This window comes from Arvicanthis niloticus, chromosome 18 (assembly GCF_011762505.2).
Source record: "Arvicanthis niloticus isolate mArvNil1 chromosome 18, mArvNil1.pat.X, whole genome shotgun sequence".
NCBI lineage: Eukaryota > Metazoa > Chordata > Mammalia > Rodentia > Muridae > Arvicanthis > Arvicanthis niloticus.
The window spans coordinates 49,121,700-49,145,971 of NC_047675.1; the positions used below are offsets into that span (position 1 = coordinate 49,121,700).

At 48.8% G+C, this 24,272-nt stretch overlaps 2 protein-coding genes across 7 annotated transcripts in view; both read left to right on the forward strand.

Moving 5' to 3' along the window:
• Positions 1 to 526, forward strand: part of Spire2 (spire type actin nucleation factor 2) — a 35,105-nt gene extending 34,579 nt beyond the window's left edge. For both annotated transcript variants that reach the window (XM_034522973.2, XM_034522975.2), the window contains one exon: positions 186 to 526. In XM_034522973.2, coding sequence (XP_034378864.1) covers positions 186 to 408 — 223 coding nt within the window. In that variant the 3' untranslated portion in view covers positions 409 to 526. The remainder of the gene's footprint in view (positions 1 to 185) is intronic.
• A 3,731-nt stretch (positions 527 to 4,257) lies between these two features.
• Positions 4,258 to 24,272, forward strand: part of Tcf25 (TCF25 ribosome quality control complex subunit) — a 29,442-nt gene continuing 9,427 nt past the window's right edge. Inside the window, exons 1-11 of one of the 5 annotated variants that reach the window (XM_034523117.2) lie at positions 4,267 to 4,654; positions 11,431 to 11,592; positions 12,385 to 12,459; positions 13,200 to 13,318; positions 14,085 to 14,150; positions 18,331 to 18,413; positions 19,496 to 19,626; positions 20,574 to 20,673; positions 21,435 to 21,528; positions 22,767 to 22,859; positions 22,976 to 23,081. In XM_034523117.2, coding sequence (XP_034379008.1) covers positions 4,463 to 4,654; positions 11,431 to 11,592; positions 12,385 to 12,459; positions 13,200 to 13,318; positions 14,085 to 14,150; positions 18,331 to 18,413; positions 19,496 to 19,626; positions 20,574 to 20,673; positions 21,435 to 21,528; positions 22,767 to 22,859; positions 22,976 to 23,081 — 1,221 coding nt within the window. In that variant the 5' untranslated portion in view covers positions 4,267 to 4,462. Of the gene's footprint in view, positions 4,655 to 11,430; positions 11,593 to 12,384; positions 12,460 to 13,199; positions 13,319 to 14,084; positions 14,151 to 18,330; positions 18,414 to 19,495; positions 19,627 to 20,573; positions 20,674 to 21,434; positions 21,529 to 22,766; positions 22,860 to 22,975; positions 23,082 to 24,272 lie in introns of all 5 variants that reach the window. The other 4 variants (XM_034523119.2, XM_034523120.2, XM_034523118.2 and 1 more) reach the window with 4 other exon arrangements.

Here is a 24,272-nt window from a genome sequence, read left to right on the forward strand (position 1 = left end):
ATGCCCGTCGAGGAGGGTTCTTGGCAGGAATGTCCACTGACTGCCAGGTATGCTCAGCAAGACTCCTGGGGATGAGGAAGGAGAGGAGAGGCGACAGCAGCTCGGAGGGGTGGCTGTGCTCTCCCAGAGAGCCCCGGTAGGGTTCTCTCCTCTTATGGTTCTTTCCTGGCATCTCTCCGTTCTAGATCCCTACAGGGACCAAAGTGGCGGAGCGTGGAGGAGGAGTTCCCCCACATCTATGCCCACGGCTGTGTCCTAAAGGATGTCTGCAGTGACTGCACCAGCTTTGTGACTGATGTCGTGTGCTCCAGCCGCAAGAGCGTGGATGTCCTCAATGCCACGCCGAAACGCAGCCGCCAGACCCAGTCCCTGTACATCCCCAACACCAGGACTCTCAACTTCCAATGACTGTTGTGATGGCCTCCCTGCACCCCATCCTGGAACACAGCTGCCATCAGCCCCCCCTTGCGCATGTACATATATACATATATAGAGACATTTATAATATATATATGGCCTATATTTATATACATTGTCTCTTTCCCTACAGTTCATTCAGGGCCAACCTTACTCCGGGACCTTCCCTCTTCCTTTCCTCTCAGGAATCCTCGGGAAGGCTGGGAGGGGTTGGGGAATGGAGGAAGGGCAGGGGACTCTGGATCTCAGAACTCAGCTTTCCTGCCCCATGCCCTGGTTCTCTTCAGTAGTGAGCGTGTGGCAGCCTGTCTTCCCTGGGTGGACCTGAGGACCAGGTCGACCCTGCTGTTCTTTAGGAGTCAGGCCTCCGAGGCACTGAGGAGGCCTCTTGAGTGTGTGGAATTCTGCTGGGAAGAAGCCCAGGCACCCCCAAGTCAAGCTTGCTCTTGGTCTCTTGCTAGCGTTATGTGACTTTTCCGAGGGAGACAGATATGAACAAACATCCAGATACGGCACTGATAAGACAAAAAAATGATTCCACTCAAGTCTAGCCTGATGAACCAATGCATTTACTGAGATTACTGTAATACAGTGCAGGTTTACTTTCCGGAACATAAGTGACTCTCAGGCAGTTGTGTCACCACGAAGACCCACCCCAGCATGGGTTGTCACCCACAAAAACTGCATCCCTGTAATTCACACCCCCAGCCAATTTTCTACTTCCTATACCAAGGCCATGGTGAAGCTGGGGAGGGGTGGCTGGAATCTCCTGGGAGGGCTTGGTGACCTGCTTCCTATCAGGGAACCATTACCACAGGCTTGCATACTCTGTTATTTCACTGGGGGGTTGTAGGCCAATGCAGTCTGTGGGGCACAGCTGCTCTCCAAATGCCGCTGATGTCGTGTTCCTTGGCCCAGAGGCAGGACCGACACCTGGACTCAGGATGGGCCACTGCTAAGCACCCTGCCTGCTTATATGCACCCAGGCGGGGGGTGGGGGTGCTGTCATCACCCCACCTTACAGATTAGGAAAGACTCAGTAAGGTAAAGAGACTTGATGGCTTATCTCAGAATATGCTAGAACTCAACTGAAGCCTGCCAACTGAGGCTAGGACTCGAAGAGGCACCCAGGGCCTATGACTGTGACAGATGGATCTATGCAAGTTATCATTGAAATTAGAACACCCAATAAAAGTGCCTAGCTCCCAGCACTCGGTCGTCTGAGCACCTCACAAACTGCCTTTGTATTTTGACTTTTTACATTTTAAAAAGATGTGCTTATTTGTGTTACATGTTTGCTTACATTAATTTATGTTGACTACATGCATGTGGGAACCCATGGAGGCTATCAGACTGGAGTTGAGGGCGGCTGTGAGTCACACGTGGGTGCTAGGGACTGAACCCAGTTCCTTCGCTTGAGTTGCAGCAAGTGCTCTAACCAATGAGCCATCTCTCCAGCCCTTTGTTTTGGTTTTAAAAGAACAGGCAGAGAAGTTTGGGAATCCCCACTGCCACTCAGCCAGCAGTGACAACAGTCACCTTTAACCAAGCATGGAGGCTCACACTTGTTACCCCAGCACTTGGGAATTCGAGTCCGGAAGATCAATAGTTTGAGGCCAGTCTGGGGTATGTAACAAGCTGCAGATGTCCGAGCTACGTAGTGAACTCTCAAACAGGAAAACCCTCATGTTTGTGTGGTATTCTCATGGACAGCCACCGCCACATAGCCAGCTCACACTCCAAGCACGGTGTCACCAGTTCTGATTGTCATAAAACACAAATGAAAGCAGTAAACTCGCACCCTGGGAAACACCTCGCTGAGCTGCAGGGTAATGCCCTGGTTGTAGAGCCCTACATCTGCCTCCAGAGGCTGCTTAGGCAAGAGAGCAGCCTGTCCTTCTGTCTTATGGTCCTTAGGGTTGCTGGTCTCTATTCTAAACGGTAGGTTGCATGTCAGCCCACTGAACTACCTTTAGCCTCACCTATCGGAGACGATGACAAATACAGTGGTTTGGAACTGAGATTTCCTTAAGGACCAGCTCTGCAGCAGGTCAGGGAGACACATTTGCAGTTAGTGGTTCAGAGAAGATCAAGTCCATCCTTCCAGGTCCACAGCTTCTATCTCAGGAGAAGCAGTTCCAGACTGAGACCTCCATATTATTCATAGGCAAGGCTACTATTGGCCTGTGTAAGTTGGCCACAGCACTTGATCATGATGACACAGACGCTAGCCTGGTCCTGAACAGTCAGGGTAGTGTACTAAGTAAGTCTGATGAGGAAGAATCTGCAACTTTTAATAGTGATTAGGGGGCTGGAGAGATGGCTCAGTGGTTAAGAGCACTGGCTGCCCTTCCAGAGGTCCGGAGTTCAATTCCCAGCAGCCACATAGTAACCATCGGACAGTTTGGGCATGCATCTGTACATGCAGATACTCATACGTTAAATAAAAAACTAAAAACCAACAAACAAATGAACAACAACAACAACAAAAACACGGTGATTAGAAGCAGGGAAGAGGAGAAGAGGATTGCGGCAGGACACCTTGAGGCAGCAGCTATGGACCATCAACTCTGAAGTACCTAAAGAGTGTAGCATAGTGTGGTCAGAGCAGCTAAGTCAGTCATTCGGGCTCAGCATCCAACCAAGGGCGGAGAGTCAGGCTGGAGTGGAGCACACAGTGAACTCACCAGAGCTGGAATAAGAGACGCTGCCCTGCCCACCTGTGCCCACCTGTCCTTGCGAACCGACTACCTTGTGTGGACTTTGAGAGTCACAAGAACGCCTGTAAAAGGAGATCGATCTCCCAAAGTGAAGTTGGAATTTAGAGCGGTGACTGGCCTAGCTCAACAGTGAAGGCTGTCTCCACACCCACGCAGCCCTCTCCTGCTCTCAGATCGGAAAAGGTCCAGCCCAACACCAGCTCATTTTACTTTGGAGGTACTCAATCCTGAAAGTTTTCCAAAAGTATAAAAAAATAAGGCCTGGACATGGAATGGCTCTGTGATTCCAGCTCTTCAGAAACACGATTTCTGTAAGCTTCAAGGGCAGCCAGGGTTACACAGCAAGCTCTGGGTTTTAGGGAGTGTTTTTGTTTGGTTTGGTTTAAAAAAAAAAAAAAAAGAGCCGGGTGTGGTAGCACACACCTTTAGTCCTAGCACTTGAGAAGCAGAGGCCAGCCTGGTCTACAAAGCGAGTTCCAGGACAGCCAGGGCTACACAGAGAAACTCTGTCTCGAAAAACAAACAAAAGGCACATCGAAAAAGAAAGCATCTGTGCAGAAGGTCCCTATGTCCTTATTGCGAAAACCTTCCTGAATTAGAATACACGTAGGTAGGGCTGCCACCTCGACTTCAGACCAGGGATCCACACCTAGACAGCTCCCTCACCCTCCAATATCCCTGTAACATGATCATCCCTGTTGCGTCCGCGAAAATAAAAAGCAACCCCTAACACCTAACTCGGCTCGGTGCACCCCGTGGAGAGAAGATATCCAGTCTTGAAGAAGTTAGACCGTTTCTATTAAGGCGAAAACCGTCCCTTTGCAGTCTAGTAACAACGTGGAGGTGGGGGGCATAGGACAAGTCGCATGGAGAGGGCTTGGGGACCGGGTCCCTCGCTACTGTCATAGCAGACGTCTCTGCACACGAGCCTTGCGGCGTGCGCACCTGCTCTCTCTCCCTCCCCGCCTGCGCGCGCTCGCTCGCTCGTCCCCCCGGCTCGCCCGCCCGCTCGTCCCGGGAATCTCGTCCGCGGCGTGCCTGCGCCTGCGCGTTGCCGCCCGCCGCACAGCCACCTTTCTGCAACCCAGACATCTCCAAAACTGAAGTGCCGCACTACCGCCGCCGTAGGGCCCGACTCTCGCGAGAACTCCCTGGGCCACCCTCGCACCTTCCCGGACTCCACCGGGGAATTGGGAGGAAGTTCCGGAGAGCCGCGGCGCGCAAACGCGACACGCCAACCTTGCGCCAGCGCGCCGCAAGTGCGCAGGCGCCGCCACTCTGCTGCTCTTCCTCGTCCCTCTGCCTACATCAGGCCGTCGGGTCTTATGTCGCGCCGGGCCCTCCGGAGGCTGAGGGGGGAACAGCGCGGCCAGGAACCCCTAGGGCCCGACGCCTTGCAGTTTGTCCTCCCTGATGACGATGACGCAGAGGAAGAAGCACCAAAACCCGGGCTGGGTGGCCGGCGCTCTGGGGGTGCAGGGAAGGAAGGAGTCCGTGTCAACAACCGGTTCGAGCTGGTGAGGAGCTGGGCAACCAGAGGGGGATACTGGGGGGCATGACGTCATACGAAGGGGGCATAAAGTTGGGTCTGGGCTGCAGTCGAGTGGGCGGAGAGAAGGGACTGCGCCGCATCGGGGAGGGCGGGTCTTCAGCAGGGTGGGTGGGGTGATGAGGTCGTGCCGAATTGCAAGTCGGGGAGCTGTGGAGCGGTGTTCCCCAACCTAGATGGAGTGGAAGGTGGGATAAAATGCCGAGCGAAGGGGCTTCTGAAGTCTGGCGGGGGGTTCTGACGAGGGGCTGAGTGACAGGACGTTGCTGCAGTATAGGGCGTGTCTCGGGGCAGTGTCCAGAGACATGATGTGACGTAGGGGCAAGACAGGCCAGTGACGTCAGAGTGGGCGTGGCGTGACATGCGAGACAGCTTAGGGGAGGGCCCCTAGGGATGGTGAGTGGGCGGTGGGGTTGGGTGGGGTCTAGGGTTCTCTGAAGGAATAGAGTTGTGCTCGTGCGTGCGACTTGGGGGGAGGTCTCTCGATTCTAGCTCTTTTGCAGGCATTTTGGCTTATCCGTCGTCACAGTACTTCTGTGTGTCCCAGCTAGTTAGTTATACCTAGCGCATCCCTCTCAGCAGAAAAATGTGTAGCACTCCTGAGACCCATGTTTTTCCTTATGACTGACTGACCTGGATCTGCAGTTTCATTTGTGCATGAATTATGATTCTGACTTCATGTGTTGGCAGATAATATGTCTGTTTTGCTCGTTTTGTATCTCCAGCTGGCACATGTGGTAAGCTGTCAGTGGCCATTTTCGAGTGAGTAGAAACTTGTAATATGTCTGATACGCAGTCTTGCAGTGGGTTGTCCCAGCCAGCTGGGACACACGAAAGTTCTGCGTCTTCCTCAAGTCACAGATGTGAAATCATGCCTACCCTACTATAGTACTGCCCCAGACAGCACTGTCCCAGCTTTTTATCAGTTAGCAGGTTTAAAAGTTCCTAGCAAAGATATTGAAGAGTGTGGGAAATGTCACAGACGTTTTGGAAGTTTGGTTCAGAGATTGTTCATTTCTCCCGTAGTCTGTGGCGGTGGTGACGGTGGTGAAATACGTCTCTCCTTGGTACAGTCAGAACTCCTACCTCCTCTGACTTTGAGCCTGAATGCAACCCCCATTCTTACTGTTTCTTGTCCCTTTATTTTAAGTGTTTTATTAGACTTACTTTTGCATATCATTTCTTTTTCAAGACAGGCTTTCTCTATTTAGCCCTGGCCATCCTTGAACTTACTCTGTAGACAGCCTTGAGATGCTGTGTCTCAAACTCAGAAATTCACCTACTTCTGCCTCCCAAGTGCTGGGATCAAAGGAGTGTGCCACCACCTCCCAGCTAGGTTTAATTTTAAACACACACACACACACACACACAAAGGAGTGTGCCACCACCTCCCAGCTAGGTTTAATTTTAAACACACACACACACACACACACACACACACACACAAACACAAACACAAATAGGGAAATACAAATAACGCGTATGTGCCCGTGGTCCAGTTCCCGTCCGTCTGCATGCCTTTAATATAACTTTACTCCCTGCTCTCTAAGAGGTGATTTCAAAGCAGAGCCTAGACATCTCATTCACCCTTACAGAAGTCTTCCTGGACAGAAGCTTGTTAGCTCTCAGACCTTGGGTATCCGAGACCATTGGCCCTAAAGACTTTACAGCTCTCCTGAACTGCCCTGCTCTTTGTCTTCCCTGGCACCTTTACCTTTAGCCTCAGCTCCCGTCCCTGACACTCTCTCAGACTGCGCAGTTGCCTCCTTTTCAGATGTCAGGCAGCTGGCCGTCTTGCCACCTTTGGGGCCCAGGCTGCTGACTTCTCAGCTGCTTCTTTGTATTAGAGAAGCTTAGCCCACACTACTAAAGTGGGCAAGTGGGGGAGGGGGGGGAGCCTGAAGACAGCCCAGTGGTGAAGAGCCCTTGCTGCCTTTCTAGAGGACTGGGTTTGGGACCAGGAAATCACCTACAAACCCAAACCAAGGCTTGTGGTAGTACAAGCCCGATACAGAGGGAACCAGTATTTCCGAGGCTGCACCTTTCAGCCCGAGCAGTCAGGTCTTTTCCCAGGCCTCTGGAGTGTGGCTCATCTGGTAGACAGCTGTCTTCCTCAAGGCAGCTGGGGAGTGTTCAACAATTGCCAGTTAGAGAATCAAAATGCTCTGTCCCCCAAAATCTTTCCTTAGTTTCAGGAAATTAACATCAGAATGGGAGGGAGTTATTAACATTAGTAGAGATTCTCACGGTGCCTCCCATCTCTGCAGTGCCGGGCGGGCGGAGTGAGACCCCTCTTCTGTCTCAGGTCACTGCTGCCTTGGCTCCGTCTGTCAGGAGCGCACAGTGACAGCTCTCCTTCCCCAGCAGGTGTCTGCGTCTGCTAAGACAGTTCTCCCCGACCTCTCCTGTTTCTAATCTTGCTCACTTTTCATCCACTCTTACCTCCCTTTGCTCCCCCTCTGGCTGCAGTCCCTTTTGCCGTGACACTGACAGAGACTTCCTCTCCTCTCCCATGGGTATGCTTAGGTGTCACCCTCCTTTTCCCTGGCAGCTCCCACTGGCCACACTGAGCTGCTCTTCCGTATATGCTGACTGTCTCCCACTGCTAGAATATACGTTTCTTAGAAACAGACTTTGCTGCTCACTAGTATATCACCACCCCTTAGGACAGCGTCCGTGTCTGTCTGTGCTTACTCTAATAAAACAAATTACTACCCAGGCAGTGGTGGGGCACGCCTTTAATCCCAGAGGCAGAGGCAGGCAGAACTCTGTGAGTTCAAGGCCTCCCTGGCTAGTTTACAGAGAGAGTTCTAGGACAGCCAGGGCTATACAGAAAAAGCCTGTTTCAAAACAAAACAAATAGTTGTTTTAGGCTTGTGTACAAAGACGTAGAGTCAGAGCCTCCTGTCCTGGCTGTCCCTCTTGAGACATACCGTCCCAGTATGAGAGCCCGACAGGGTACTGAATGAAAGTCTGGGGGATGTTCTTGCTGACTCATGGGGCTGTGGTGAAGCCTGCGTGAGCTCGCGGGTGCAGCCTGTAGCCTGTGCTGGGCATGTGATCATGTGATCAGCATTCAGTGGTCGTTGGAAATGAAAGGGACAGAAGAGGTCCGGAAGCACGTGGTGGCCAGCGGTCTGTTTGATACAGTCTAAGGGAAGGATGCAGAAGGGTGCGGCAGAGATGGCCTAGGGCCACGCCTGACTCTAGATTAGAAATCTGTACCATTCCAGTCAGAAGAGTTTTTAAAACTCAGTCTTGCTGGACGTGACGGCTCACACCTTGAGTCCCTGCATTGAGGAGGATTTCTGAGTTAGAGGACACCTTGGCCTACATATCAAGTTCTAGGCCAGCCAGGGCAACATACTGAGACCCTGTCTCAAAAAAAATAAAGTCAGCTTATTGAAGTTACATAATAAAGAGCATGGAGTGTGAATTTGACACTTCCATCGGTGTAAACTGTTTGTGGCTCCGACATCTGGTCTATGCTCGCTTGTGCCTGGCCCCGTGTTCAGAATATACTTTTGAGATTTATTTAGTTCTGAGTATTTTTTGTTTGTTCCTTCTTACTGCGGAATAGTAAGTGCTGTATTCTGTTTGTTTTGCAGGGGTGGGGGTTGAGCCAGGGTCTTGAGCCTACTTTGCATTCCTGTTTGTTTGTTTGTTTATATGACATGGTCTCCTGGGCATAGTGGCACACACAGAGCAGGCAGATCTCTGTGCGTTGAGACTAAGCTAGTCTACATAGTAAGTTCTAGGACAGCCAGGACTACATACAGAGATGCTGTCTCCAAGAAAACCAAACTAAAACATATTTATACTATATATAGACTATGATGTATATAATATATACAGTATATAGACATATGCTTAACATAAATATATAATATAAATATTTAAGTAAATACATACAGTAAATAAGTATAAAATACATAAGTAAATATATTTAATATATAATAAAATATGTACTTTACATAAATATATTAGTAATAGACATATGTATATTTATATCATAAATTTATGTGTTTGTTGTATATATACTTATATATAGTATATATAAATATACAAATAATATATATTACTAATATATTATAACATATTTACAATATGTATTTATATTACTTGTATATTTATAATGCTGTGTGTGTATATATATGTGTGTGTATATGCGTGTATATACACACACACATATGTATAAACTCCAAAAGGAAAAAGACAGCAAATTTTAAAAAATTGACTGAGTTGGGTGTAGTGGCACATGGAGGCTAATGTGGGAGGATTGATGTGAGTTCAAGGCCAGCAACAAGTATGTAGTGACACTGCCTTAAATAAATAAATAAATAAATAAATAAATAAATAGGAATGGAATGGAATGGAATGGAATAGAATGGAATGGGCTGGAGAGATGGCTCAGCAGTTAAGAGTTCTTCCAGAGGATCTGAGTTCAATTCCCAGCACCCACATGGCAGCTCACAACCATCTGTAACTCTAGTTCCAGGGGATCCGACACCCTCTCACACAGACATACAGGCAGAACACAGTGCACGTAAATAAATAAATCTAAAAAACTAAATATAATAATAAATAAATCTTTTTTAAAAAGTGTAAGGGGATGGAGAGATGGCTCAGTGGTTAAGAGCACTGACTACTCTTCCAGAGGTCCTGAGTTCAATTCCCAGCAACCACATGGAGGCTCACAACCATCTGTAATGGGATCTGATGCCCTTTTCTGGTGTGTCTGAAGACAGTTACAGTGCACTCACATTAAATAAATAAATAAATAAATAAATCTTTAACAACAAGGAAAACAAGTTGGCTCTGGGAGTGATGGCACATGCCTTTAATCCCAGCAGAGCCAGAAGCAGATCTCTGAATTCGAGGCCGGCCCGGTCTACAGAGGTACCTCAGGACAGCCAGGGTTACACAGATAAACCCTGTCTCCACAAACTCCAAACTACCTAACGAGCTAAAAGGCACTTTTGCACACCACAGTGGTTGTATTCTATTAGAACAGTGTATAAAGAAGTCCCTAACTTCATCTAACCCTGCATGAGCAGGAGGGAAAATCACATGACTGCCCTTCTGACGCTAGTTCCAACTGTAGGGGTTTGCAGGGCACCTTCCAAGTTCAGTAATTGGTGAGAAATACCGTTCACTTGGTTCCTACAAACAGGGAGTGTTTACAAAGTGAGGTCCCAGAGCTGTGGCTGCATTCCCTGGCGTGTACAGGTGACACTTCCCACGCATTGATTAACAGTGTGTGGGGGGCATTCCCAGCCTGAGTTTCCACATTCAGGTTTTTGTTGTTTTTGGCCCCAGGGGTTACAGAATGAGCTGTGTACACAGTATATTGGTGGGGTTCACTAAAAGGGGCTTTACTGTACAGCCCCGTGGCTGACAGGATCTGCAGTGCTTCCGTGGGCTTTGGATACCCACCTTAGATCATGTTGCTACCATCTGACTTGGCCTAAGGGCCCCTTTAAATCCTCTGGTCAGTGTGGGTCGAAGCTCCAGTGGAGAAGACATTACTATGGAGGCCAGAGCAAAGGCCAGGCCTTTATTTGGATAGGATGAAACATATTAAGAATCTATAAAGTGGAACTAAATATTTACTGCCAAAGCAGTGCATTCAGTGGCATGAGGGTAGTGGTGGGCATACTCTTTTTTTAAAAGACTTATTATTTTTATGTGTATGGATATGCTTTGTCTGCATGTATGTCTATATGTCACATGTGTACCTAGCACCCACAAAGGCTTGCAGAGTGTGTTTGATCCCTTAGAACTGGAGCTATACATGGTTACAAGCATACATGTGGGCATTGCGACTCAAACCCAGGTCTTCTGGAAGAGCACCCAGTGCTCTAACTGCTGAGCCCCTCCAGTCCATGCTGGCTGGTTTTTGTTCACCACCCTGGTGGGGCTGTCTTTAGCAAGGTTTGCACACTGAGAACTGCTGTAAGGACGGGATGAATGTGTTAGCGTTCTATTTGCAAGAGTTTTTCAGCAATGAAAAAAGAAAATCTGTGATGGTTCCAGGTATTTGGTCACTTCTGCCCTTAGACATCTGTTATGTACCTGATTCCTAGGTACATAGTCGCTCTTCACAATGGAGAGTTCTACTGGCTTCTTCTGCCAATGCAAAAAAGTAAATTCTCTTTACAGCAGCCTTTTACAGGGATTGTGGTATCTTTGTCTGGGAAGTCTTAACAGTTAAAAATGGTTAACTGAATCTGGAATTGCCTCTGTAGTCAAGAGCATTGACTGCTCTTCCACTGAACCCAGGTTTGCTTCCCATCATCCATATGGTGGCTTGGAGCTGTCCAGTTCCAGGGGTTATGACACCCTCCTCAGGTCTCCATGGGCACCAGACATATAAGTGGTGCATATACATGCATGTAGGCAGAATACCCGTACACATAAAGAAGAGAAGTTAAAGTTGCTCTTGTGTGGTACTCAATAAATAGGGACATTGTGGTTTGGGGATTTTGGATGTCATGCCTGAAGATGATGTTCATCTTCGGTGCACTGACTTAAGTCAGAACTCATTCACAGGCTCAGAAATGTGCTGGTGCTGCATGGGTCAGATGCTCCTGCCTTCTCACCTCCTTTTCTGACTTACGCACAGTCCTCCATTTTCAACTGGATAGAGTTTCCGTGTGCCCTGCACTGGGGCGCTCGGCAGAGTCCCTGTGCTCAGTTTAACTGAGGTGCTCAGTTGCTTTCATCTCCTTCTCCTTTTTCCAGATAAACATCGAGGATCTTGAGGATGACCTTGTGGTAAATGGGGAGAGGTCTGACTGTACCCTGCCAGACTCTGTGTCATCAGGGAACAAAGGAAGGGCTAAACATGGGAATCCAGAGACCAAGCAAGATGGAGATGCAACCAAAGCAGGGTCCCCGGAACAGGTATAGAGGATCAATCACATGGTGGTGGGTAACTGTGAGGCATGCCAGAGGGAGAGCCCCAAGGTGCTGGCCACATCCACCCTGTGCTACCAGTTTCTTGACTTCTTCCGAGTTGGAGTTTATCAGTTGTTTGGTTGCCCTGAGGAACCTGGATGAGGTTTCTGTAGAAATCTGAAGACCAGTGGTAGCCTCGGGGGTACCATAAGTGTGTCCACCTGCCTCTTTTGGGAGTGCCTGTGCCTGATGAGAACATGCAGTCCAGTGAAGCTTAAATCTTCACAGGACTTGGCTACAGGAGGTATTACAGGGGAGCACAGGCCTCATAGTGGGCCACCCTGGCCCAGTGAGTCCCATCTTCAGGGTTGGTAGAGCACAGCAGGGAATGGTTGCCAAAATGAAGATGGAATGCCAGTGTCCAGTGGCTGGGTGGTCCTGTGCGCGTTATCTACTCTAGGCCACGGGAAGGCCCTAAGCACACGGGCAGGGATACCATGTGTATACACGGGAGGGAGGACCATGGCAGGTGTTTCTTACTGCCGAAATGCAAGTGAGTTGGAAGGACCTGAGGATGGAGGAAGGATGGGGACCACCACAAAGGAGGTTGGGGTCGCGGTCGCTTACATTTTTGTTTATTGATTTGTTTTATTTATTTCCTCAAACTCAAAGAGATCACTTGCCTCTGCCTCCTGAGTGCAGGGATTAAAGGCATGTGCCACCAGGCCTGGCTGCTGGGTAGTTCTTAATGTTTATGATTTTATTTCTTTCCATTGATTAAAATGTCTCTTCCATTAGTCTAATGCAAGTGGCAAACTCCGAAAGAAGAAAAAGAAGCAGAAAAATAAGAAAAGCTGCACAGGAGAATCTTCGGTATGTTGTCAAACGGTCTGGTTCCTCTGCCTGAGCCTCACTGTTCCCTGCTGGTACCTCAGGCTGGTCCTCGGAGAAAGTTTCCTATTGAACACTTTGATAGCTTCCCAAGAGGCGTAGCTCAGAGGCCAGGAGAACAAAGGGGAAGACCACTTACAGATCCGTGTCTGGTTTGTTCCCTTTGCTCCCTGGTTATCAGACCCCACTCTTGGGCTCTGGGTTTTGAGGTGAGTGTCCCTTGCTCAGCTGCCTTTGTCTCTTCCTGATGACTAAAATTGGTAGTGAGTGTAGAAGCCACGGCGGACGGGCCATCATCAGATAGTGCCGTCTGTCTTCTTGCTTCCTCACGCCTTGTGCCCCGTGTCTTACTGTTAGTTCTGGAAAAAGTCATAGCTTTGTTCTGCCAGCGAGGAGTCATGACTCAGTTTACCCAAGGAAGTCAGCTCCTCTAGAAGACACAGTGGTGTTTTGGCCTGTGGTTTCCAGGGCCCTGAGTCTGTGATTCCAGCTCTTCTGAATTTCTCTAGTGAGACATGTCTCCTTTTTTGAGTGTATGTGCAGCATATGATATCTTTTAGAAAGTAAGTCAATATAATCATTCTTTTTCAAAATGAACCATTCTGTCACTGGTAGTGTAACATTGGAAGTCAAGTCAGAGCCAGGTGCGGTGGTACATGCCTAGAATCCGAGTGTGGAGGTCAGCACAGTGATTAACAGTTTTTAATTCTTCTGGCTTTTAGGAAAATGGCCTGGAAGACATTGACCGCATCTTAGAGAGGATTGAGGATGGCAGTGGGTTCAGCCACCCCGGCCCCGCTCCCCTGAGCTCCAGGAAGCACGTGCTGTATGTGGAGCACAGGTACAGTCGGCCTTCACCTGTGAGAGAAGAGCAGTATTTAAAACAAGGCAGACCAGATTGCTGTGGCGCACGCCTATAATCCCAACACTTGGGAGGCAGAGGCAGGTGGATTTCTGAGTTTGAGGCTAGCCTGGTCTACAGAGTGATGAACTCAAGAAAGAAGGCGTGTACTGTAGTTTGGGAAGTGGCAAGATGGAGAGATGTGGTGCAGTGGTAGCGTGTCCACCGAGCATGTGTGAGACCCTGGATCCCAGCTCCTGTACAGCAGGCTTCATACTCAGTCCCCCCAAGACAAAAGAATGTAGACATGGGAACGGGGCTCACACTTGTAATCCTAGCACTCCGTGGACTGAGGCATGAGTTCAAGGTTAGCCTGGGCTTCAGAATGAGACACTCCTCAGAGCAAACAAATAAACTTATTATTAAACATCTAAGAAATGACGAGGACGGAGCACTCCCCCTCTTTTCAGGGGGCTCCCCCGATGTCTTGGCTCCCTGAGCCCCGTTGTGCATTCGGTATGTACCCGCCTGTTGCTCTTCATGTGCTCAGTAAAGTGTGCTGCTTGACAGTTGTTGCCAGGGGCTCACAGTGTGCTCAAAGCCGGCTGGGACCCCGATCTTCCTGCCTCAGCTTTCCAAGTACTGAGATTTCAGGCATGCACCACCACTGCAAGCCAAGCTCCCTACTAAATTCTTATGTGACTTTATAAAAATGTATAGTTTCTGTAAAAAAACATAATTTTTTTTCTAAACTCTTTTCTCACAGACACTTGAATCCAGACACAGAACTGAAGAGGTATTTTGGTGCTCGAGCGGTCCTGGGCGAGCAAAGGTGAGGCCCCCGCTCAGTCTGTGTCCTTCAGGTTCTGTCAGTCTTTCTCACACTCTAGACAGAAGGGTGTGTTGAGGGAAACTGAGGCAGAAAAACTGCCATGGGTTCTTCATAGGGGGAAATATTTACATCTGTAGTGAACAAATAGAACTCTTAGCATTAGGTCCGAAATGAGTCCGAAGAAAAGGTGGTGGAGTCATCGAGGCTCCCGGAGCTGGCTCCGTCCTTCTCGCCTTTGCAGAGATGCCGAAGACATCGTGGTTGCTGATTAAATAGTTCTTAGTGTTGGGCGTCATGCTACAGGGATGCACATCATGAGTGTGCCCCATGATTCCCTGAAGGAAGAGTGTGCAAGGGCCGGCCTCTGGGAGTGTGGTTAGGAGGCGCGTGTGTTCTCTGCTTCTCCATGGGATCCCTAGGATGCCCTATCTTTGTTTATGATAGGGTTGTCTCTGAGGCCCAGGACTTGAGTTCGCTGACCTTCTGCCTCCGCCTCTCAAGTGCTATGATTATAGACTTATGCTGTCAAGGCTAGCTTAATACTGTCTTTTTTTAAAAAGATACTATTTATTATATTATCATCATTTATATTGATAAAATATATAAAGATACGGTGCTTCATGAGAATGCGCTCATAAAGTGGCTGCCTGTCTGAAAATGTACTATGTACATCCAGTACCTGCAGAAGCCAGAGAGGGTGTCAGGTCTTCTGGAATTGTAGTTAGATGCAGTGTGAGCATTCATGTGGGCTGTGGGAACCAAGCCCAGGCTTCTGTGAAGGCAGCAAGTGCTCTTAACGGCTGAGCCACTTCCCAGCCCCTAGCATTGTCTTTGTAAGTTTTGTGGGTTTTTTTTTTTTCCTTGATTGTAAACAAGTGCTTTTTGTTAGAAATGTAATCAGTTTAGTCATCTGACCTTTGACTCTCATTCTCCCACCACACCCGAGTTATTTTTGGTAATTGATTATAGCTTGCAGGGCAAATGCCAGTCTTCGCTTTATGTGACCATGAGAGGATTCTGCTGGCGCTGTAACATCCTGTCTTGTATATCTGGTTTTCTGTGTTGGCATTCTGGGTTCTGTGATGTGCCAGGGCTGGTTATTTACCCCAGATGCTGGCCTGTGTGCACCTCGAGGCCGTCATCCCTGTGCACCCTGCACGCATTCTGTGAAACTGAGGCCTGCTTGCTGCCGAGCTGCCCTCGGGAGTGGTGCAGCTTAGACTCACACTCCATCAGGGTCAGTTTCTTTTTTCCCCTATAGCAAACGCAAGAGGTTTGGGTTTTTGATGTTGTTGCAACTCTGACTGAAGTCCACAGGGTTTTAGTTTGCTGTTAACTCCTGTTTTCCTCGTGTTTCCTGTGAGGTTTGTTTGGGCATTTTTGTTCTTTTGTATTTATGAGATAAATCTCACCATGTAGTCCTACTTGGCCTAGAATACCAGACTAGCCCGGAACTCAGATCGATCCACCTGCCTCTGTTCCCTGGGTACTGGGATTAAAAGTGTATGCCACCGTGCCTGGCTTACCTATTTATTTCTTGCTTTATATTTTTAATGTTAAATTTTTTAACTCTTAAGTGTTCTTTTGGGAACACTGATGAAAATTATGTATATTTCAGATGCTCCTTTTTGAGGATGGGGTTCTGGGCTCATTTGGTAGAGTGCTTGCTTAGCAAGCTTGAGTCCTGGGTGTGACCTCAACGCCATAAAACCCAGTCATGGTGACACACAACTGCAGCACTTGGGAGGAGGAAGAGGCGTCAGGACGACCAAGAGTTCAAAGCCATCCTCAGCTGCGAAGTGAATTTGAAGCTAGCCTGGATTACATGATACCCCTGTCAGTCAGTCAATCAATCAGTTGTTCTGTCTTTCTCTTTCCTTACCCTTTGTTGAGTCCAGAATGCTGCCCATAGGATCGTATCGCTCACATTCAGGGCAAGTCTTCTGTTAGTGTCCCCACAAACCTACTCAGAGATGTGTCTCAGTAATTCTAAATATTGTCAAACTGACAACAAGCTCTTACCTTCCTCCCCCCTTCCCTGCAGCCGTGCTTTGTCTGTCTGCCATTTTATTGTAGTTGATAGGTCCTGTTTCTGTAAATGAGAGTTACTGACATTAATTAATAATTACATTTATTTCATCCTATGTAGTGCTACGGTTATACCCACAGATCACAGAGTCTGAGGACAAACTGAACATTCCTCAGTTCTAGTCTTGAAAAACTAAACAGCTGCAGCTCCCACTGTGACCATAGCTCATTTACTTTTATAATAGTTTACTTTGAATTATATTTATTTCTTTAAAACTTTAAGTTGGGCCAGAGAAGCAGCTCAGTGAGCAAAGCTGCCTGATTCCAAGTTGAGTCGGAAACCGACATGATGGAAGAAGAAACTGATTCCCCCAAGTTGTCTCCAACCTTCACACTGGAACCATGGCACGCATATGCCCACACATGTGTGCATGAGTGTGAACACACATATATCAAATGTAAAAAGCAGTTCAGAGAGCTGACTCAGCAGTTCAGAGCTTGTTGCTCTTGCAGAAGACCTAGTCTCGGCTCCCACATGGTGGCTCACACCCTCCTTAACTCCACTTCCAAAGATTTCATACCCTTTTCTGACCTCCACAGGTACCAGGCTTGTAATACACATACATACACATTTACAAAGCATACACATAAAACAAAAAACCTTTTAAGAACAAAAGATTTTTAAAGCCGGGCGGTGGTGGCTCACGTGTTTAATCCCAGCATTTGGGAGGCAGAGGCAGGAGGATTTCTGAGTTCGAGGCCAGCCTGGTCTCGAAAAACCAAAAAAAAAAAAAAAAAAAAAAAAAAAAAAAAAAAGATTTTTAAAAAACACTGTCTTTGGCTAGACAAGGTGGTACTAACCTGTAATCTCTGTGCTTAGGAAGCTGAAGCCAGGAGATCTCCAAGTTCAAAGCCAGCCTAGTCTACATCAGCCTTTTCCTTTTTTTTTTTTTTTTTTTGTTTGTTTGTTTGGTTGGTTGGTTTGTTTTGTTTTTTGGGGGTTTTTTTGTTTGTTTTTCAAGACGGTTTCTCTGTGTAGCCCTGGCTATCCTGGAACTTACTCTGTAGACCAGGCTGGCCTCGAACTCAGAAATCCACCTGCCTCTGCCTCCCAAGTGCTGGGATTAAAGGCGTGTGCCGCTACCGCTCAGCTTTACACTTGAGTTTTTTTCTGCAGCTATTTTACTTCTTTTTGAAGCTTTCCTGTCTTGTTTCTGAAAGTACAACTTGTTTCTCATTCATTTTTGATGTACCTAAATGATCAAAGAAGCTTAGAGATTATCACATGTTCACAGATCGCTCACTCAGGTCAACCTAAAGAAAAGGCTCCTTCCTCCTTTCTCCACTGGTCACCATCTGACCAGGACATGGGGAGGTGGTGAGGGTTTGGCTCCTGTGGTCCATGCAAGATCTGTATGAGGAGCCTGGCCTTCCTCTTCCTACAATCTTTGGTGTTCTTCTGTCCGGCTAGTGTTCTTCCAGAGCTGTGCCGGTGCCGCCTGTGTTCTTCACTGTCACCGTGGCTTCCTTTTCACTTTCCCGTGTTAGTGTATCAGGCACACATTCACCTCGTCCTCAGCACTGAGCCGGGACCGAGGATGCCCTGAGCAGCAGCCAGGCTGGTTCCTGTCGTCTTTCATCAGGCTTCCATTTTCTGGTTGCTTTTTTGATGCTCCCACCTTTGCATTCAAGACGGAGTCTTACTGTGTAGCCTTGACTGTCCAGAGTGCTTATGTAAACCAGGCCAGCCTCAGACTCAGAGATCCACCTGTGTCTGCCTCCTGAGTACTGGGACTAAAGTCGTGTGCCCTCGTGCCTGGGCCCCTCCACCTTTTTATTGGACTGCTTGAACTTTTTGTTTTGTTTTTGCTGAGGATGAACTTAGAACCTTGTGTGTGCTGAGCAGGCACACAGAGCTCCGCCTCCAGCCCGAGTTTCCTTTGTTTCTCTGGTTACGTGATGGTGACTACCTCTGTTGCTAACACTGTGTCCGTCCACCCTCGTCTCACCTGCTAGGCGCCCTATTCAATTCTCTTCCTTGTATCTTCCCTGCCTACAGTTTGACTTTCACAGTTCCTGGGCCATTAGGTAGACCAGCGTGGTCCCTATCAGCTACAGAAAATAAGACTGTGCTGTGTTCTGTTTTACCCAGGCCTCGACAGAGACAGCGTGTGTATCCCAAGTGTACATGGCTGACAACCCCTAAGAGCACCTGGCCCCGATACAGCAAACCAGGTACGGCCTGCTGCTGCATTAGGCAGTGCCTTAGATCTAGAAGTGATGCCCTCAGTTCTCAGTCAATGCATTTTAACTTGTTACGCTTTTATATTTCACAGCAAGCTACCAAGTGTGTGTAATTTAAAGAAAGGGCAATGGAGAGAGGCAAGAGAGCATGAAGTAAATGTCCTTGTTAGGTGCTTGGCTCTGTGACATGGGAAAGGGTCCGTTATCTTGATTAACAGACATAAGAGCTCCTCACAGGGTGAAGGCAGGGAAGTCATATCGGTGTGTGGCTGTACTGGAGATAGTAAAGTGGACCTGCCCCTTCTGTGCCTGTGAACCCCTGTGGAGGAGCTCTGGGCCTGTGCACTGCTGCCTAACAGTATCTTTGGTTTAGGCCAGGCCTCTTGCCTTGCCAGTGAGAACACCTGTGCACTGGTGTAGGCAGGCTTATTGACTATGTGGTCATGCCAGACTCTGGCCTTAGGTAGGACCACTTTAGGACAGGAACTTAAGAGTTACTGGCCTGTTTGATGGAAATTTACAAGGGAAAATGTCCCTGCACACCCAGCTTTGTATATAAGGAACAGCGACCAACTGTGCCTAGTCCTAAGTCGGAATGGCCTGCTGAACCTGGGTCAGTGCTCACTCTGGTAGACTGCTCACTGCACAGACACTGGATGCTTGTCCCAGAACTCTGTGCATGGTGTTTCTGTAACCAGACAGGCCACTCATGCTGTCGTCTCCAGCATTGTTTCTAGCCAGCCATAGTGGCCTGCTCACTTCCCTTCTGAGGATACTCAGGGTGGATCTGAGGAACTGAACAGACAAGATTCCAGGCCTTGGTGCAGATCACACACTTTGAGCAGGCCTAAGCACTCTACAAGAGCTCTTGGCAGATGTTAGCTTATAGCCTGTCGGGAGCATAGCCCCAGAACTGGCCAGCCTGCACCAGATGCTCAGGTTGAATTGTGTTTATGTGATGTATTTGTGCTAAGAACAACAGGAGAGTTGTGAGTGCCTAGAGCAACTGGTCAGACTCTCGTAGAGTCCTGCGGGGCGCCACAGCCTGCCCTCCTGAGCCGTATTCCTTGCAGGTCTGTCAATGCGGCTGCTGGAGTCCAAGAAAGGCCTTTCTTTCTTTGCATTTGAGCATAATGAGGAGTACCAGCAAGCACAGCACAAGTTCCTGCTGGCCGTGGAGTCCATGGAGCCAAACAACATTGTGGTGTGTAACTCTGCAGCTCCTGACGGGTGGGGGTCAGGCAGTGTGCTGTGCCTGGACTGGGTTCCTCTGGGATTTGGGGAGTTATGTCTGAGGGGCAACTGCTTCCCCCAAGTTTGGAAGATGCCTGTGTGCAGAGCAGTCAGATCATGTGTTCAGAGGAAGTGACAGACTAATGGTATAGCCTGTCCTCAGAGGAAAGCCACACCCTGCTCTCAGGTCCCTTCTGCGAACTGTGTCCAAGGCATTGTGGGATCTTTTTCCAGCTGCCTTTGCCTTTTGCTTAGGTGATACAGCACTGGGAATGCTTGGTCCCCTTCCCCCCAGGCAGCCTGTCCCTTCTGTGATGCACCAGCCTGTGTTCTGTCTGCTGCATCCTTGGGCCACAGTTGAGTTTGTAGTCACTGAGGACAAAGAGAAGCTCGTCCTTTGTGCCTCTGTGTACCTGACCCCGAAATGCTGTTGTATTTCTTTGGAGAGAAGAGAAATTCTGGTTTCCATTGCTTTTGACTGGGGCATAGAGAGCTAATTAGGCCAGTTTCTGAGTTCTCACCTTGAGCTAGATCAGTGGCTCACCTGAGCCAGAACATCACATACTCTGAGTCAAACATGAACTGTGAGTCAGGCATGGTAGTGCGTGCCTTCAATCCCAGCCTTGAGAGTCAGAGGCAGGTGGATCTCTGTTAGAGGCCCGCGTGGCCTACAGAGTAAGTTCTAGGCCAGCCAGGGATACACAGTGAAGCCCATGTCTCAAATGAACAACAATTAAAAACAAAAAACAAGCTATGACTTTCATTGTGATCATTTTCCCAGCATGGGCGTGGCCTTGTGTTCTTAGGGAGCATGTCTCATGAGGGTTTCTCTAGGGCTGTGTGTGCATGTCTCACGGGAGTTTCTCTAGGGTTGTGATACCTGCAGCCCCTCTTTAGGGCCATCTTCCGTTCCAACAGGTTCTGCTCCAGACAAGCCCCTATCATGTGGACTCACTTCTGCAGCTCAGTGATGCTTGCCGCTTTCAGGAGGATCAAGAGATGGCTCGAGACCTTATAGGTGAGCCAGCCCCCTGCACCTGCTGCTCGAGCAACTCGGGCTCACAGGCAAATGCCCCACGGGATGACAAAGGGTGTTTCATGGAGAAAGAATTCGTATGCCGTGGGATTCGCTCGTGTGGAGTGTCCGGCTCATTGTATTTAGTGTATGCAGCTGTACAGCCGTCACCACTGTCTGTGTCAGTCAGTCTTAAAGCAAGCCCCGTTCTTCAGTCCTGGGAACTAGTACTGTGCTGTCTGCGGTTGTGCTTGCAGGGTGGAGCCCATGCAGTGTGTAGCCTTAGCTTGGCTTCCTTACCTCCCTCCCTCCATCTTTGTGGTCCCTGCTGGAGCACGTATCGCACTTGTACCTGTTTGTTGCTTTATAACTCTATCTGTGTATAGACAGAATTGTGCATGTCTGTCATCCGTTGGTGGACAGTCAGGTTGTTTTCCGGCAGTTGGAAGTGGTGCAGCTGAGAGCACTCGTGCGGCTCTGACGATGCGTGCAGCTGAGAGTGCAAGTGGGTATCTGGTGTTGGCAGACACAACACCAGTTCTCTCCTGGACAGGAAGCATTTCCCTCTGAAGCTTACAAATGTATGTTGCACTAAGCTAGAGTCATTCAGGAATACCTGGGAGTCTGTGTATGCCGTCCTTCTTTCAGGGTGCTAGTTACATGACCTCCTTCCTTCCTGACTTTCCTTGTTGTGAGTTGCTAGAGGAGAGAGAGTTATAGTCATTGTGTCTGTGACACCCTCCTCTGATATTTGTGGCCCACAGAGAGAGCCCTGTACAGCATGGAGTGTGCATTCCACCCCTTGTTCAGTCTCACCAGTGGGACTTGCAGGCTGGATTACCGCAGACCTGAGAACAGGTGAGTTTGGTCCATCCTAGAGTGAGTAACGGGTACCCTCAAGTCACAGGAGTGACTGTAGTGATACAAGATTGTCCTGTCCCTGAGAATGGATCAGGGCCCTGAAGGTCCAGGCTGCCTTTTAAGCTTTGATGTGTTTCCAACTGAACTACAGAGGGCTGGATCAAAGAGTCGGGCAGCAGATTGGCCCAAAATTACATTGGTTCAAGTTACAAGTGAGCCTGGTAAGCCACAGGCTAGTGAGACTGGACTCCTGTCTCATGGCTTTGGGGAGAACCCCCATTCCCAGTGAGGCTAAAGTGCTGCGGCTTTGTAGTTGAGTCTCTGGGTTCTTAAATCTGAGATGAGCGGCCACACGGAGAGCGCTCCCTTCTGGCCTTCTCTGAGCCTGACCACCCTCTGGTTTTAGCCCATGTGTGCCCATCTTTCCTTGATATCTAGTACTCTGCTTCTCTGCATATTCCTGGGCTGCCCCAGGCTCTCCCCACCTTAGTCTCAGCCATTATCCACTCCTGAACTGAGTGTTGGGTTTGGGTTCCTGAGTGTTTATTGCTTTTGTCTCTTCTAGTTAAACTCTTACTTCTTTGAAACAGGTTCTGAGTTAAGTCACCAAGATGACTAAAGCCACCCAGCTCTATGCACCCACGTGTAGTGCTATGACAACTGTTACAGTTTGAGCACAAGTTAAGATTATAATTATACAGGTTTAATTGCCTTCCTCTAAATGAAAATAGGTAAACAACTAGCAAGAAGACAGGTTTGCAAGCACAGTGTCACAGGCTGCAATCTCAGCCCTGAGAGGTCAGCCTTGGTATATAGGAAGTTTGGTGCCAGCCTGGGCTACATGAGGTTGCCTCATAAGAAACCAGAAAAGAAAAAAGGAAAAAAAAAAAAGTCAGGAGTTTCACATACACTTGGTCATAGCCAAGCGTGTGGCACCTAAGTGTAGACTTGACATTTGGAAGTAGATTTCTTGAGCCAAGGAGTTCAGGGTCAGACTTGGCAGCGTAGTCAGATCCTGTCTAAACCAGAACAGCTTGATTTGTGTGTAAGTGCATTTATAACTAAATGACAAAGAGCGCGCTTCCTCCAGGCAGAGGGAGGGAGTGTTCACAAACACTCTATCTGACCACTTAGGAAATGCTGCTGTGACCCAGAGGGGCACAGTGCTGGGCCACCCGTGCCATGTTCTGTTGCTTTCCTGTCACTCTAACACAAGGGGACTGTTTTTGACCTAGGAGCTTCTACCTGGCCCTCTACAAGCAGATGAGTTTCTTGGAGAAGCGTGGCTGCCCACGCACTGCCCTGGAGTACTGCAAGCTCATTCTGAGGTAAGTGTTCACTGCTGTGTGGCCACCGGTGCTCACCACAGACCTGTGGGGACTCCAGCCATGACAACATTTCCTCTGTCCCCCTTGTTCTCCACTCACTGTGCTGCCTCTGGAAGCCTTGAGCCAGATGAGGACCCCCTGTGCATGCTGCTGCTTATCGACCACCTGGCCTTACGGGCCCGGAATTATGAGTACCTGATCCGCCTCTTCCAGGAGTGGGAGGTATGTGTAAGCCATGTACCGAGCCTTGAAGGTGCTGAGCTTTGAAGGTGCGGCTGTGGCCCCCTTACCTTTCTGGTCCACACCGCGTATGTTTGGGGATAGCCCTAGGACAGGATGCTGGGAGCCTGCATCAGAGCTCAGAGTCCCCTGCCTTTTTTGGCTTCCTTGTTACTTGCTGAACAAAATCCAGTCTTCCTAGAGGGTGTCCCAGCAGCCCTGCGAGAACCACTGTCCACAGACCTGTCCCAAGTATGTGTGCAAAACAGTGGTGCTAGTGGTGATGGAAGGTTGGGGAGACCCAGGACTCACTGTGTTCACACAGGAAGTAGTCATGAAGCAGGGTGTCATGAGACTGGCACGGGCAACCTCAGCACACACTCACATTCTGCAGAAATCCTGGACAGACAGACAGACATATGACCATATCCAGTCACTTGTGCGTGGAAATAAACCTGGAGCGTGAGCTGCACCACACGGCCACCTGGCCTAGTTGCTGTGAGTGCTCAGCACACACTGGGGACGGACGGACGGATGGATGGACGGATGGTGCGAGGAGATGACATAGACTTTATAACATAGACTTCCCAGCCTGTGACTGTGGGCATGTGTGGAAGTGACAGTTTGAGTTTATTGGGCCACCTCCTGTGCTTTAAGATCAGCTCGGCCATTCTCCTGAACACAGTTCCTAGACAGGAGGCCCAGACTCCCATCCCAGCCACACTTGGTTCTTGGAAAGAAGGGATTCAGAAAGAAGCTGCTCGCTCCCAGCAGGGCCTAATGAGGGAGGTTTTTTCACAGTACATATTCTTACATTAATTAAAAAGAGATAAATCACTTTCAGTATTAGTATAGTCGGCCAGGAAATTTAGTTTCTTAGGATCTAGTTTATCCTTGGTGCTCCAGAATGCATGACTCTAGGAGATGTCAGGTAGGGCTGCGGGTGAGCATCCTTATGGCTTATGTGGCTGTAAAATTCTGTGATGAGAACAGTTCCCAGTACAGAAGGGACGAAGACAATGGCTCAGTCAGTAAAGTGCTTACTGTGCAAGAAGGAGGACATGAGTGTGGATATCCAGAACCCACATAAAGACGAGGGCACAGTAATATGTGATGTAACCCAGTTACTGCAGGGACAGGGTAGGGGCATGGCTAGCAAGTGCAGACAAATGGATGAGCCTCAGGTTTGGTGAG